Raw genomic sequence first — 13,697 nt, 5'->3', positions numbered from 1 at the left:
AAGAAAGAAAGAAAGAAAGAAAGAAAGAAAGAAAGAAAGAAAGAAAGAAAGAAAAAGGAATGAAAAGAAAAGACCTTGCTTCCTTACTGGCTGTGTGACTACGAGCAAGTGACTTGTTTCTCTGTACCCAGTTTCCTCATCTGCAAAACGGGCATAATAATGACACTTAATCTTTGTGAAGATTAAGTTAGTTGATATATTTAAAAGCCCTTGGATCAGGGTCTGGCATATAGTAAGCACTCCAAAGATTCATTTGTTCAGTAAGTATTTATTGAAACCTTGGTGAGTGCCAGAAACTGTCTTTGGGGCTTGGGGATACAACAGTGAACCAAACAACTATTATCTGTCCCAGAATCACAAATTAGTACAAGGCAAGATTTGAACCCAGGCCTCACTGATTCCAAACCCCAAGTTGATTATTAAGCTATAGCATCTCTCATAGTCAAGGAGGCATGAAAAGAAAATACATAAAGGCGTCATTGCTCTGGCTTGACTATTAACAGAATGAACAAGAGCAACATCAGCAAATAGAAATCAGGGGTGTTGGGCTGGTCCTGGCTAGTTATTCTCCATAGTCTTCTGGACCCAGTCTACATATTTGCAGACCTTTGTATAGACACCAGGCTTTCTGGTGACAGCACACGGATCCTGGCCCCAGGAGATAATGCCTTGAAGAGATCCATCACAGACCAGAGGGCCCCCAGAGTCACCCTGGGTATGGAGAGAGAGACAACCAGTCAGAAAGGAGGAGTGGCCATGGGAGAGGGGCAGGGTTGGGCGCTGTGTTAGGGAGGAGGTGGTGTTGGGATGTTGTAGGGATGGTGTTAGGAGTGGGGTGGAGATTGAGGATGGGGTTGTCGGGACGATTGGGGATGAGGTTGGAGCTATGGGTGGCAATCAAGATGGGGTTAGGGTTGATTGGGGGATGGTTGGGGCTGGGAATAGGGGTGGGAATGGGAATGGAGCTCCAAACCCTTGGAGGTTTGGAATGGGAGCTAGGGGTGGACATGGAGTTGGGGTGGCAAGGGGAGATGGGGTCGGGGTTGGGAATGAGATTGTGGATTTCATCCCAGGAGGTGGGAATGGGATGGGTGGCTGGAGACCCAGGCCCTGCCCCCTGACCTGGCAGGAATCCTTGCCCTCTTCCCGAACACTGGCACACACCATGGTGTCCGTGATGTTGCCGGGATAGGCCTTCTCACACTCCTTGTGCTTAATGATGGTGATGTTGGCACATCGCAAGGTATAGGGCAGGTGCACTGTGGAAACGGCATGAGGGGTGTGGAAAACGAGAGCCCCTGGTCCCCTTCCCCGCCCAGGGCCTGCTTTGCACCCACACCACAGCCAGTCCCTGTCCTTCTTGCTTGCAGCCAACTCATCTCTGTGCTCATAGCAATAGGTCCAGTAATGGTACCGAGTAGATGTATTATGCCAGCCGTTCTATATACACTATCTCTAATCCAGCCCTAGTAGGTGGGTGTGACTATCCTCATTTCATAGAGAAGAAAACCAGGGTTCAGAGAGGGGAGGCCACGTGCCTGAGGTCCTACAACGAGCAGGTCGTGGATCTGGCACTGCACAGCTATCTCTCTGAGCCCAAGGTCCAGACTTTTGTCTCCACACACACCCCCAGCTCTTACGTTTCCCCTCTTCTTTTTGACTTATCCCACCACTGACACCCCCAGGGATCCCCCTCTCGTACTCTCGTGCTCTGGGACTCTCCCCTCTGAAGGTTCCTCTGGTTCCCTCCGTCCTTCCACAACCGGGGCCACCCGCCCCCCTCCATGTCCCCCTCTGGAGCCCCTACACTCGGAGCTGGACGTGGTGCCCCAGCCGGAAATGAGGCAGTGGGTGCCAGGAGTGACACAGCTAGATGACAGGGTGAGCGGTCGCACGGCCCTGGTGATGAAGGCTGCTGTCGTCATCTTCACCAGCATGATGTCATTGCGGTGGTCTTTGTTGGGGTGGCTGTTGTTGAAGTCTGGGTGGGGGAAGGACTCGGTGGCCATTCGGGTCTGCTCACAGCCATCCCGCCGCCGGAGGTTGTGTTCCCCCAGATGAACCACGTACTGGCTGAGGTGCGGGAGATGGCGGTCAGAGATGGAAGGTGGGGAGAGACAGGAGAGGGGAGGTGGGGAGAGACCTGGGGGAAGGGGAAGGGATGCAAGCACCGGGGAGAGCAAAGGAACACAGCCCCACTTCCAACCTCATCCCCACTTCCCACCGAAGCCTCCTCCCCAACCATATCCCCATTCCAGCACCATCCCAGGTCCGATGGCTTCCGTCTTTCCATCCCGTCTCAGTGTCCATCATCCACGCTACCCACCCCCATGCCCATCTTGGACCCCATCCTATCCTCCCCATCCCCAACCCCCTCTCCATCCATCTCTCCATCTCAGCCCCCTGCCGGCCCGCCCCAGCCCCCGCACCCACGGCTTGCGGCAGTGAGCTGCTGTCAGGAGCCATTTGGGAGCGATGAGGGTTGCCCCACAGAGCAGCCGTGTCTTCTGGAACAGAGCCACCTGCCAGGGCTGGGAATGAGGAGAGCACTCATACCCCTTGATGATCCTGGTCTCTCCCCCTACATGCCCTGGAGGGGAGTGAGGGCAAAAGACGGGGCTCAGGCATGAGACAACTCCCAGAAGTGGGGGTGGGGAGAGCAGACAAGGGGTGGGTGGTCTGGGTCCCAGCCTGGGGTCAGGCTGGGAGGCACTGTCCGGATAGGCCAGCCAGGTATTAAATGATTGAAATCCTTCCGTACTGCTTGGTCAGTAGCTACTGTTCTGCGCTGTTGGAGTGTCTTCTACCCCACTGCAGCTGCCCTGGCCCCTCCGCTGGGACCCTCCTTGACCTCTCCCCATTCTAGCATCTAAAGGGATTATGCAGCAAGGGGCATCGGGACCTTATTATGGCTCCTATATCCATTTAGATGCCTTATGGGTTATTCTATATTTTCAGCATTGGCTCAATCAATATCCAGACATAGAGGGTTGAGGGAGCCTAGAGATTGGAGAGGGAGGCCCCTGCCCTCCCCCATCCCCCACCGTACCTGTCAGCAGAGCAAGCATGATTAATCGAAGAATCATCCTGGCCTGGAGAGGGGAAGGGCAGGCCCAAGTTCTTCTGGGAACAAGAAGGGACAAGGGGCCCAATCACTTTATGGGGAGACTACAGAGGGCCTGGTTCATGCCCTCTCCTCCCTCCCCGGCCTGCTCTGGCTGCCTCCAGGGAGAAACAACAGGGTTGGAGGAATACCCAAGTTCTCATAGCATCCCAGCCTCCAAACCTTTAAAACAAATCTTTGGTATCAAGGTGGCCTTGGAGGGGCCTGATCTCAGCTAAAAGCTTCTCATAGCCAGAGCCAAGGAGGATGTGGCAGATGCTGCGAGGGGCTTTGGCTGGGGCAAGGGATTGGCTGGCCCTGTTTTAAGTCAGCCATAGTACCTGTGAGATGCATCTGGGAGAATGTTTTCCTTCTTGCCCTCCTGAGACCTGGCCAGGCCCCACCAGCCCCATTCCGCCTCCACCCCAGGGTGATATGGGCCCTTTGAGGGCTGCCCAGCGTGCGGTAAGGGGCTCAGCCTGGGACAGTGTTCGGGCCCTGTCCTTCTGAATCCCTGCCCCTTTGAAGGACAGACAGATGGAACTGGGCGGGGCTGGTCAGGGGAAAGGCCAGTGCACTCAGCTGCCCTGGCCTGCAGGGGGGTGGGGTGGAGGCTGGATTCAGCTATCAAAGCGGGGATCAGGGGTCACTGAAGTCGGGGGCAAGGCAGCCAGTTGGAGAGACAGAGAGGCAGAGAGCACCCGCCCAAGCCGAGAAGGACAGAGCAGAGGGAGAAATGGTGTGGAGGCAGAGGAGGCCTGACGGGCTCCAGGAGCACAAGAAACTGCAAGAGGGTCTTCCCTGCCCTCCCCGACTCACGGGCTCTGGGACTGGGGCTCTAGGTGCCGGGTTGGTGGCGGAGGCAGCTGCGGCAGTTTGGGTCAGAGGCAGATTGGGTCAGAGCATCAGGTGAAAGGCAGGTGCGGGGTGGCCCTGATGACTGGGCCTCCCAGCCCTGCCTTACTGCCCTGGGGGTGGAGGGTGTGTGCCTGCCGGCCTGCCTCTGTCACCTCTCCAAGCCCCTCTTCTCTGTTTCTCGCCTCCCGCCCCCACCGCCCCCACCCCACATCCTTCCTGGTCTGTCTGTCTCCATCTCTGCTGGTTGCTTCCTTTCCGTAACTCCGTGGCCATATTTCTCTTTGCCTCTCTGCCTGTGCCTGTCTGTCTTTTTGTCTGTCTCTGACAGTCTCTCTCTGCAGGACTCCTTTAATTCTTTATCTTTCTTTATGTCTCTCGGTCTCTGCCTCCCTCCACCTCCTCTCTCTCTCTCCCTCCACCTCATTCTCCCAGGCTGTGTCTCTCCTCTGTCCCTGCTCCTCCCTCTCCACAGCCCAAGCCCAGGTGGGCCCCCGGCTTCCTCTGGGCCCTCCCTTCTCCATTCCAAGGAAGGGGGGGAAACTGGGGCCTCACAGAGGTGGGGCTGCTGCCAGCTGAAGGGGCAGGACGGGAGGGTGGGGGAGACAGGTTGGGGCCTGTGGGAATCAAGGCCCAGGAAAGGGAGTCAGCCCTCTGCAAGGCCCCAAACCCTAGCGCTCCTCTGGGGCTTCGCTTCTGCCCCCTTCCCTTCCCTCGGCTCCCCCCTCCTGCCTCCGCCTCCCGGGAACCCTGGGCCCCCCCAAATCCAGCTGTGGCACTTACTCGCTGCGAGACTTAGGTCCAATGACTTCCAAATCTGAGCCACCTCAATTTCCTGTCTGCCGATCCCTCTATTTCAGGGCCTGCTTGTTATCAGTGAGATCTCCTGCTCTCTGTCTTGCCCTCCTCTCTCCCCTAACCAGAAGTGGGGCAAGACGACTGGGTATGGGTTCCTAAGGCAGCCAGCCCTGACCTCAAACCCCGGCTCTGCCTCTTCCTACCACAGTGACGTGAGCCAAGGAACTCCACCCTGGTGAGGCTCAGTTTCTTCATCTGCGACATGGGGGGACAGCCCTGCCTTGGGGTGGTTGGGATGAAGACTCCGGGAGAGCTGAGCACTGCAGGCATCCAGCAAGTATTCCCATGCCGTCACCATCACCCCTCACTCTCCCACCCCAAATTCCCCTTCCATTCCCTGGGGAGAAGCTCCCTTTGCACCTCCTGGATGGGGGTGAAGACAGAACCCAAGGAGTGGGCAGGATTATTTTAAGACCTAGGCTGGGTCCTCTTGCTTTCCAAAGCTACACCCCGCCTTCCATCATCACAGACATATTAAAACGAACCCACATCCCACATTAAATATAATGTGTGCTCAACAGCTCCAGCAAAGCCAAGTTGGAATTGGCTAGGTGGAAGAATGTTACATTTTATAGACATTTAATTAAATGGTCGTGAATTTTGATTTTGCAATTTTCATTTGGTATTTTGGGGCCAATAATTCCCCCCTCCTCAGGTCCTTCATGGGCACTGTTCCTAAAGTGCTGGATAGAGAGAGAGAGAGAGAGAAAAAAAAGCCCTTATTTTTATTGTTATAAGTAACCTTTTCTCCTCCGTTCCTGAGTGACCCCTAAGGGAAAACTCTTGCCCTCTGTGGTCTCTATTCCTACATCTGTGGGTAGGGGGACTGATGAGCCTCCCTCCTGTGTCAACCAGCACGGGGATATCAAATAGACAGACAGAGCTCGTTATATTTATTCCAGGAAGTCACACATTCCTTCCTCCTCCAAACCTGGGACTTAGAAGGGCTGGCTGGAGTTGGAGTACTCGGAAGAAGATCCCCAGCCCAAGGGGAGTTGGAGCCAGGGCTGATAACGGAGGACCCGTTGGTGCTCCGAGGGTCAGTCAGTGTGGCCCCCAGGCTGAGGGGTGGAGGTGGAGGGAGCAGGTTAGTTGTTCCTCATGACCATCCGGATCCAGTCCACATATTTGCAAATATTGGTGTAGACCCCTGGGATGCCTTCCTGCCCGCAAGGCTCCACGGTCCCCCAGGACACCAGACCCTGAAGGACTCCTCCGCACACCAGGGGGCCCCCAGAGTCGCCCTGGAATACAGAAGGAGAAGTAGCACCGAATGAATAAGGGAGAAATCCTGTTCCCATTGTCCTTGCCCCGACCTCCAAACCCATTCCCAGGCCCTGAAGACAGGATCCAAGTCTGGTGATCAGAGAAGAGCACTGCCACGTTCCCCACGTTCCCTCCCCAGCAGTGACTGATCAACAGGGAAGAACACGCTGTTCCTAGGGCGCCAGTCCCAGGGTAAGGCAGGACTCCATAAAAGGTGGGGGAGGGGGCTTCTCAAGGACAATGGCTAGAGCTCTGACCAATGAGTGAAGAGAGTATCTTCAATGACCAATCCCAGCAAAGGAGGTGGGGACCTATAAGAATTCTATAGAGGACGACTGGCTGGGGCACTGACCAATGAGGGAAAGAGCACCCCATCAGTGACCAATCCCAGCAAAGGAAGGCAGGATCTATAAAGGTTCTCTCAGGCACAAAGGCTGGAGCCTTAGCAAGTAGGGCGGGGCAGCCTCCAACCTGGAGGAGCCGAGGGGGCAAGGTAGCAGAATTCGAGGACAGGAGAGGCCACCAGCCTCCTTTCCTGCCTCCATCCTAGATTCTCTCGCTCTTGCCTGAGCCAGCATCAGTTGGAGGATGGTATGGGGAGAGACAACCGGTTACACACCTCAGTTCCAAATCCCCGCCACCTCTTTGCCCTCCCCCATCTTCTCTTCCTCTCCCTCTCCTGTGCCCCTCCCATCTTTCCTTCTCTGTTCCCTCCCTTCCTCCCTCTGTTCTCTCCACCCACCCCTCCTTCTCTCTGTCCTCCATCACCTGGCTCTCCCTGCCTTGTGCTGCGCCTCCCCTTCCTTCTGACCACATCTCTCTCTCCCCCATCCTCCCTGCTCTGTCCCCAACTTCCTACCCTGGGTGACCATGCGTTGCCGGCATTCACGCACCTGGCAGGCATCCGCCCCTTCCATGCCGCTGGCACACACCATGTTGTCCGTGATTCTCCCGGGGAACACAGCCCGGCAGGTGGCACTGGAAACGATGGAGACATTGAGGCATTGCAGCAGGTCCGGGAATGGGTCTGCCGGTGGAAGATAGAAGCCACAGGGTTTCCCAAAGCTCCCCACTTGGGGGCCACCTCCCTCTACTCAAGGAAGCCAAATATAAGTCTATACCCTGCCCTTTTCCTATGACCCCCCACTACAATCTGCAAACGTTTAAATTTCAGATTTATTACTTCATTTCATAGTGACCCTTGCCCCAGTTCATTGACCCAGTCCCCCGACCTTTAACCTATGACTCTGAGTGCCATAACTCAAGACACCCTTTGTCCCTCCAACCTCAGAAGCAATGAATCCAGACCCACTTTTCTCCTTAAATTCCAGATGCTGTGACCTTTGACCTTCAATCTTATTATACTTAGATCCCAACTTGACCTCCTTTCCCTCTCTGTCTCCAGACCCCACACTCCTTGTCTTCTCTTAAACTTCTAAACTCAGTGATAAACCATTGGTCCCAACTCCAAAGGGACTTATGATCCCTGTTTATTTGAGCCGGGACCTCATGACCCCTAACCTCTAGGGCTTCTAATCCCAGACCAGTGATCCCTGATCGAATCCCAGTTTCCACCCTCAGATTATGGCCAGCTTGTGCAACATCTGGATCCCATGTCCTCAATTCTACAGTGACCTCTAACACTCGAGTCCATGACCCATTACCCCAAGATCCTATTTATATATGCCTTTTGCTCCAGTCTGATGACCCCTGCCATCACTCTGGCCTCCAACCACATCCTGACCCATGACTTCTGACGCTATACCCAACCCCTTAACCACTTTGACTCCCAAGACCCCTGGTCCACCATGATCTCTGACCCCACACCACAATCCTCATGTTTGACCCTTGACCCAGCCTTCTGTTGAATGGCATGACTCCTGATCTCTTGCTTTACACCCCAGACTTTGCCCATCCTGAGCCCTGACCCTGATGCCCCCTTACTCCATAGTTGATTGGTGATGCCCCAGCCTGAGATCTGGCACTTGGTGCCGGCCAGTGCACAGGTGGTGGGCAGGGGCAGGGGCTGGATGCCTCGAGTCAAAGGGACGGGGGTGCCCAGTCGCAGGAGCCGGAGGTCGTTGTCATGGTTATGCAGGGCTCCCTGGTAGCCAGGGTGGGTCATGGAGAAGCCGCTGCGCCGGATCTGCTCCGTCCAGTCCAGCCTGGTGAGGCTGTGCTCCCCCAGGCGCACCCAGTACCTGCTGGGGGTCAAGGTGGCTCAGCGAGGGTGGGGTGGGTCCCTGGATCCCCAGCCCTCCAGCCTCTCTGCTGTTCTGCACCTCAGTGTCTGTCCTCACTCCCTCACAGGCTTGCTCTGTCTCTCACCTCTCTCACCATCTTTCCATTTCCTGTGTTTGCCTACTCCTCCTCCCCGAGCCCCTGCATCTCTGTCCCTTCCCGATCCTCTTAGCTGAGGCAGAGACATCCAACGGTCATACTCACTGCTCTGTTCTTACCACCCAGAGGCTGCCTGGGCTGTCAGCACCCTCAGCTGAAGGAACGAGTGAGTAATGAGTGGACTCTCTCTGTTCTGTCCCTGAATCAATCCGTCTCTTCACGTCTGAAACTTCCCTTTTGAAAAAAAACCTCGAAGTTTCAGACCGAAAAAGCCCAATCCCCTCATTTTACAGATGGGACCGCTGAGGCCCAGAGAGGTTGCCCAGACTGGGTCAGAGAAAGGCTGGGATGGTGACAGAGGTCATCTGGGAAGGAAGGGTAACACAAGGGAATGGGAGCAGGTAGGTGGGCAGGTTTCAGGACCCTACCTGCCTCCCCCCCAACCCCAGGCCCATTGTTGAGGAAGTCTTACTCTTTGTCTAGCCTCAGACCTTCTTGTGGCAGGACCATCTCCTTACTCCATGGCACCCCCCTCTCCTGAGCCCCTACCCTGAGGGCTCCCTTTCCCACCACCTTTCCTTTGCCTACCCCTAGAAGGGACCACCCAGACAGGGGCTTACCTGCCACTGCAGTGAGCCGCTGTGAGGACCCACCTGCGGTCAATGAGGACCCCCCCACAGCGCAGGTGGGTGCCCTCAAACAGCCCCACCTGCCAAGGCTGCGAGTGACGGGCACACTCCTTGCCTTTGATAATCTTCTCTGTGGCCGGTTGACTGAGCCCTGAGGACAGGGGTGTGGGCCAGAGAGGTAGGGTCAGAGATCTAGAGACTGGGAGTCAGAGATAGGAAGAGAGATGCAGAGATGAAGACACAGAGAGGCAAGAGAAAGACAGAGCCCCTGAGAGAGAGTGAGGGACAGGGAGACACAGACCCAGTGACAAATACAAGAAGACCCAGCAGTGCCCAGAGACACAGAGAGGAAGAGAAAGAGACAGAGAGATACTTAAAGATAAGAGGCAGACAGAGACAGAGAAAGGACAGAGGCGTAGTGACAGGAAGACACAGAGGAGAGATAGATCAAAAGATACAGCGGGACAGAGGTGGCAGGGCCCCAAGAGGTGGAGGTGATCGGAGGCACAGAGGCAGCACCTTGCCCTCCTCCGTGCCAGGCTGGGGACCAGACCTGGAAGGGGAGTTGGGGCTCCCACCGTCCTGGGGAACTCACCAGTAGCAGAGAGGAGCAACAAGACGCTGGAACCCAGGGTGGCCCACCTCCAGGTCCTGGGAAATGTGGGGGGATCTCAGAGACGGCCCTTTCCCTGTCAACCCACCCTTGCTTAGCCCACCCCTCCCACCAGCAGCTCCCAAGAGGACAGGATGCCTGCCCATTCCCCCTCTGTCTTGGGTGTCACCCTATTGGTGACCACCTGCCCCCTCCTCACCTTGTCCCTCTGCCTGCTGGGTCCTCCATGTGGCTGTCACAGTTTCAGCCTGTCTGTCTCTGTTATCTGTCTGTCCACTACCTGCCTGTCCTGTCATCCACCTGCCACCCTGCCAGTCAACTTTCCCACTGTCCACCTGGCTTCTCAGCCACCTGTCATGCTGCCCCACCTGTCCCCCTCCTTCCGTCTGTCTGCCCCAGACCAGCAGCTGACACAGCTTTTAACTCTCTTTGTCCCAGCCCATGCAATTTCCGGGTTGAAGGAAGGGGACCAGGAAGACATGGGGTGGAGCACCCTCTAATCCTGTAGAAACTCTTCTCAGCTAATGGCACCTAATTGAAATTTACAACTAAGTGGGGGTAGGGTGGCAGGGGAGGGGCCCAGGACGGTTGTGGGGCAAAGACCCAACCCCACTCCTTCTCCCCTCCTTTCCAAGCCAGCGCCAGAGACCCATGACTCAAGGTGATCTGAGAGCTGGGTTCTAATCCCGATTCCCGGCGAGGTGAGGAAGGCTGAGGGAGAGTGGGACGCCCACACCTGGACCCCTCCGCACCCTGTGCAGGAAATAGGCAGGAGGGTAGGTGGCTAAGAGCTCAGACAGTGGAAGGGAGAAGCAGGGAAAGCAAGAGCAGAGAGAGCCCAGACAGAGAAGGAAGAGATTTCGAAATAGGTGATCAGGAAGAGACTCTGAAGAGGTTTCTAAACTGGGTTCCCCAGAGTTGATTCTAATTGAATTTTCTCAATGCACAGTCCACCCTGTTTCCTGCAAAGAAGCCCACTCTTCCTATTAGCATGTGGTCGATTTATCTAATTCCTTGAAAGTCTGGGGTTTTTTCTGCATGAGGGCTTCCACTGAGAAAGAAAGGGACAGGGGACGGAGAGAGAACCAGGGACAAGACAATCTGTGCTGTCTTTAGCTTTTGATTTGTTTTGAGACACCACCTAACTCAAGCCCTATCTATTTCTGGATTTCTGGGGGCTCTGCTTTTATGGAGATGCAATTTACATGCCATATAATTCACTCTCAGCTCCAGTAGGGAGCTGCCCTCTGGAACACACACCAGCACTGTCAGTTCCCATGGCTTTTCAAAAGAAGCTGGAAATTCAGATTTATGGTAGGACATTTCCTGATTTTAAAATACTGGCCAGGACGCCTGACTGGCTCAGTCAGTAGAGCGTGCCAACTCTTGATCTTGCGGTTGCAAGTTCAAACCTCATGTTGGGTGCAGAGATTGCTTACAATAAGAAGTCTTTAAAATAAAATAAAATATCGGCAAAAAACCCAAAACACCTATGGTTCCCCAACAGATTTCTTTCTCTCTCCCACTCTCTCTTGTCTTCTCTTTCTGCTTCTTCTTTTTTTTTTTTTAAGATTTATTTATTCATTTATTTGACAGAGAGATAGAGAGAGCACAAGTGGGGTGGGGAATGGCAGAGGGAGAGGGAGAAGCAGACTCTCGCTGAGCAGGGAGCCCGACATGGGGCTCGATCCCAGGACCCTGGGATCATGACCCGAGCCGAAGGCAGACGCTTAACCGACTAAGACACCCAGGCGCCCTTGCCTCTACTTTTTTAAAGCAAAATTCACATAACATAAAACTAAGCACTTGAACCATGTTCAAGTCCACAATTCAGCGAATTCCACCACACTCAACCCACTGTGCAACCATCACCACAATCTAATTCCAGGACATTTTCTTCAGCCCCAAAAGAGACTCTGTACTCATGAGGCTGATGTCCATCCCACGATGAATGGTAAATAAAATATGGTCTATCCATACCACGGAGTATTATGCAGCTGGAAAAAGGAGTGAGGCACTGACATTGGCCACAATGTGGATGAACTCTGGAAACAGTATGCTAGGTGAAAGAAGTCAGTCACAAAGGCCACATTTTGTATGATCCCGTGTATGTGAAACGTCCAGAACAGGCACATGCACAGGGACAAAAAGCAGATTGGTGGTACCGGGGCTGTAGGGAGTGGGGAGTGGCTACCTAGTGGTTCTCTTTTGACATACAGTCTTGCAACTTGTGGCTTCTGGAAAAAGCCAATCCCTTCTTTTGTAGCTGGGGGCTTCAAGAGGGCACGGACTGGTTCACGACCTCATGCTCACACCTCCCGCACTCAGGGAGAGCTCTGAGCACCTTTGTCACCTCCCCTGGGGAGCCCCCCAGAGCTCTCAAGTCCCGAGCTCCACGCTTTACTGTTGGGCATCATTGTAAGCTCAACATGCAGCCTGTTTCCTAGAGAGAACTCAGCTATGCCAACACCTGGGGCGAGGGCCCACAGCATGGAGACCATCACAGATGTGGAAACTGAGGCAGAACTAGATAAAGTCACTCACCCATACTCATGTAGCTGGCCAGTGCCAGAGCCAGAGTTTGAACCCAAGCAGGCTGTCTCCAGAGCCTGTATCATTAATCATTGTCCAAAGATATGGATGAACAAATGAATGGCTAACTGAATGAGTACAGGGGTGAACAGAGGAACGTAGGAATATTCTCACAGGTTTCAAAGTAGGATAGCTTTTGGAATCCTACAGACTGGGCTGAAACCTCAGCTCACACCATGACTCACTGGGGGCCATCAGGCTTTGGCTTGACCTGTTTGTTCATCTGAAAGATGGGGCTGGGAGGCAGCTCCCTGTCCACACACTACTTCCTCTTGGGATCATCAAACAAGGCAACAAAAGATGGGTGAGGATATCAGGTACATTAAGTGAAGACACTCTCAAAATTGCCCTTCCCAGTTTCTTTCTCAAGAAGGAGTTTTCAAAGCTGACTTAGATGACAGAATCTTTTTCTCAGCTGTGAAGAACTATCAGCTATGGCTTGGTGCTGTTCTTTGTCTTCTGTCTCTCTCTCTTCTCATTCTCTGTCCCATTCATTCACTCATGCATTCACTCAACAAACATTTCAAAATGCCCTGTGTGCCTGACCCTCTGCTGGGTGACACTGGGACCACAGAGTTGCATCAGAACCAGTGGCCCCCACCACTCTCAGAGCCTTGCCCTGTTTCTCTTCCATCCTTCCCAGTCAAACTTATCCACGGAGATCTACTCACCGCTTGCTCCCCACAGCCTCTGTCTGTTTGGGTCTCCAGAGACTTCCCTATTGAGCAATCCCATGGTCTCCTGGTCCTCACCTTACTCAGTCTTCAGGCAGCCTTCCACCTGGCCTGCCCCTTCCTCCTTCATGCATTTCTGGTTTCCTCCCACTTTCTGCCTCTCAGTAATGAATAGGTCTTTTTTCCTCCCCTGGTGCCTTGACAAACAAGGGAGTTCCCAGGGCCTGTCCTAAGCCTTGTTCTCCACACTGACTGCCTACACGGGGCAGTTTCACCTGTCACCTGTGATAGCATGGCTCTTAGTCTCTCCCTGGCTCCAGGTCTGTGCATCCAACAGCCTCCTGGATGACCCAAACCCAGCTCCCCAACTGTCCCACCAACCTGTTCTCAGACCCTCTTCGCTCCATCTTGTGGCCCTAGCTCCCAGCCGGTCCTCCGGTCTGGACCCTTGGGACACTGATTCTCCCTAGGACCCAGTGTCTTCCTTCTTCTGAGACATCCCATCCCAAGACTGCAGCCACCACTCATTGCTCCCTGACTCCTGGCCCGGAAATCTGCCTCCAGAGGTCTGGCCCTCTGCAGCCATTGGTGTCTTGCACGGCTAGGGGAGGGAGAGAGACCAGCAGACTCCGCGCTGAGCCCAGAGCCTGCCCCGGCTCGATCTCAAGACCCTGATATCATGACCTGAGCCGAAATCTGCTTTCAACCCTACCAGAATTTATGCTGCTGAGGTGAGGAAAATGCAATCTGGTTTCCAGGAGAACCAA

The 13,697-nt window shown here is 54.4% G+C and overlaps 2 protein-coding genes across 3 annotated transcripts; both read right to left on the bottom strand.

Annotated features, from left to right (window-relative positions):
• Positions 1 to 285: 285 nt before the first annotated feature.
• Positions 286 to 4,774, bottom strand: LOC110572979 (kallikrein-11). Of its 2 annotated transcripts, none has more exons than XM_021681433.2 (6): positions 4,742 to 4,774; positions 3,050 to 3,123; positions 2,434 to 2,590; positions 1,808 to 2,073; positions 1,123 to 1,259; positions 286 to 711 (listed from the first exon to the last, which is right to left on the bottom strand). In XM_021681433.2, exons 2-6 carry the CDS (start codon positions 3,084 to 3,086, stop codon positions 559 to 561), a joined length of 750 nt encoding a protein of 249 aa, XP_021537108.1. In that variant the 5' UTR covers positions 3,087 to 3,123; positions 4,742 to 4,774; the 3' UTR covers positions 286 to 558. The 2 variants fall into 2 exon arrangements, with proteins under 2 accessions (XP_021537108.1, XP_021537107.1); XM_021681432.2 differs by lacking the exon at positions 4,742 to 4,774 and adding an exon at positions 3,923 to 4,010.
• A 920-nt stretch (positions 4,775 to 5,694) lies between these two features.
• LOC110572970 (kallikrein-12) lies at positions 5,695 to 9,983 on the bottom strand. Its single transcript, XM_021681423.2, has 6 exons — positions 9,864 to 9,983; positions 9,647 to 9,702; positions 9,043 to 9,202; positions 8,027 to 8,286; positions 6,976 to 7,109; positions 5,695 to 6,060 (listed from the first exon to the last, which is right to left on the bottom strand). Exons 1-6 carry the CDS (start codon positions 9,890 to 9,892, stop codon positions 5,905 to 5,907), a joined length of 795 nt encoding a protein of 264 aa, XP_021537098.1. The 5' UTR covers positions 9,893 to 9,983; the 3' UTR covers positions 5,695 to 5,904.
• Positions 9,984 to 13,697: the final 3,714 nt, after the last annotated feature.

The sequence above is a fragment of the Neomonachus schauinslandi genome, chromosome 16 (assembly GCF_002201575.2).
Source record: "Neomonachus schauinslandi chromosome 16, ASM220157v2, whole genome shotgun sequence".
Taxonomy (NCBI): domain Eukaryota; kingdom Metazoa; phylum Chordata; class Mammalia; order Carnivora; family Phocidae; genus Neomonachus; species Neomonachus schauinslandi.
Note: the sequence above shows the minus strand (reverse complement) of the source record. Positions and strands in the feature narration are given on the sequence as shown.

Bases quoted from the DNA above. Each gene is read 5' to 3' on its own strand.
- LOC110572979 (XM_021681433.2), bottom strand. From the start codon at position 3,086: ATGATTCTTCGATTAATCATGCTTGCTCTGCTGACAG. The intron at 2,591-3,049 runs GTACGGTGGGGG...ACTCCCCTCCAG, and splicing joins CATGCTTGCTCTGCTGACAG to GGCATGTAGGGGGAGAGACC. The intron at 2,074-2,433 runs GTGGGTGCGGGG...CCCGCACCTCAG, and splicing joins GCAGCTCACTGCCGCAAGCC to CCAGTACGTGGTTCATCTGG.
- LOC110572970 (XM_021681423.2), bottom strand. From the start codon at position 9,892: ATGGAGGACCCAGCAGGCAGAGGGACAAG. The intron at 9,703-9,863 runs GTGAGGAGGGGG...CACATTTCCCAG, and splicing joins CCAGCAGGCAGAGGGACAAG to GACCTGGAGGTGGGCCACCC. The intron at 8,287-9,042 runs GTAAGCCCCTGT...CTTGACCCCCAG, and splicing joins GCGGCTCACTGCAGTGGCAG to CAGGTACTGGGTGCGCCTGG.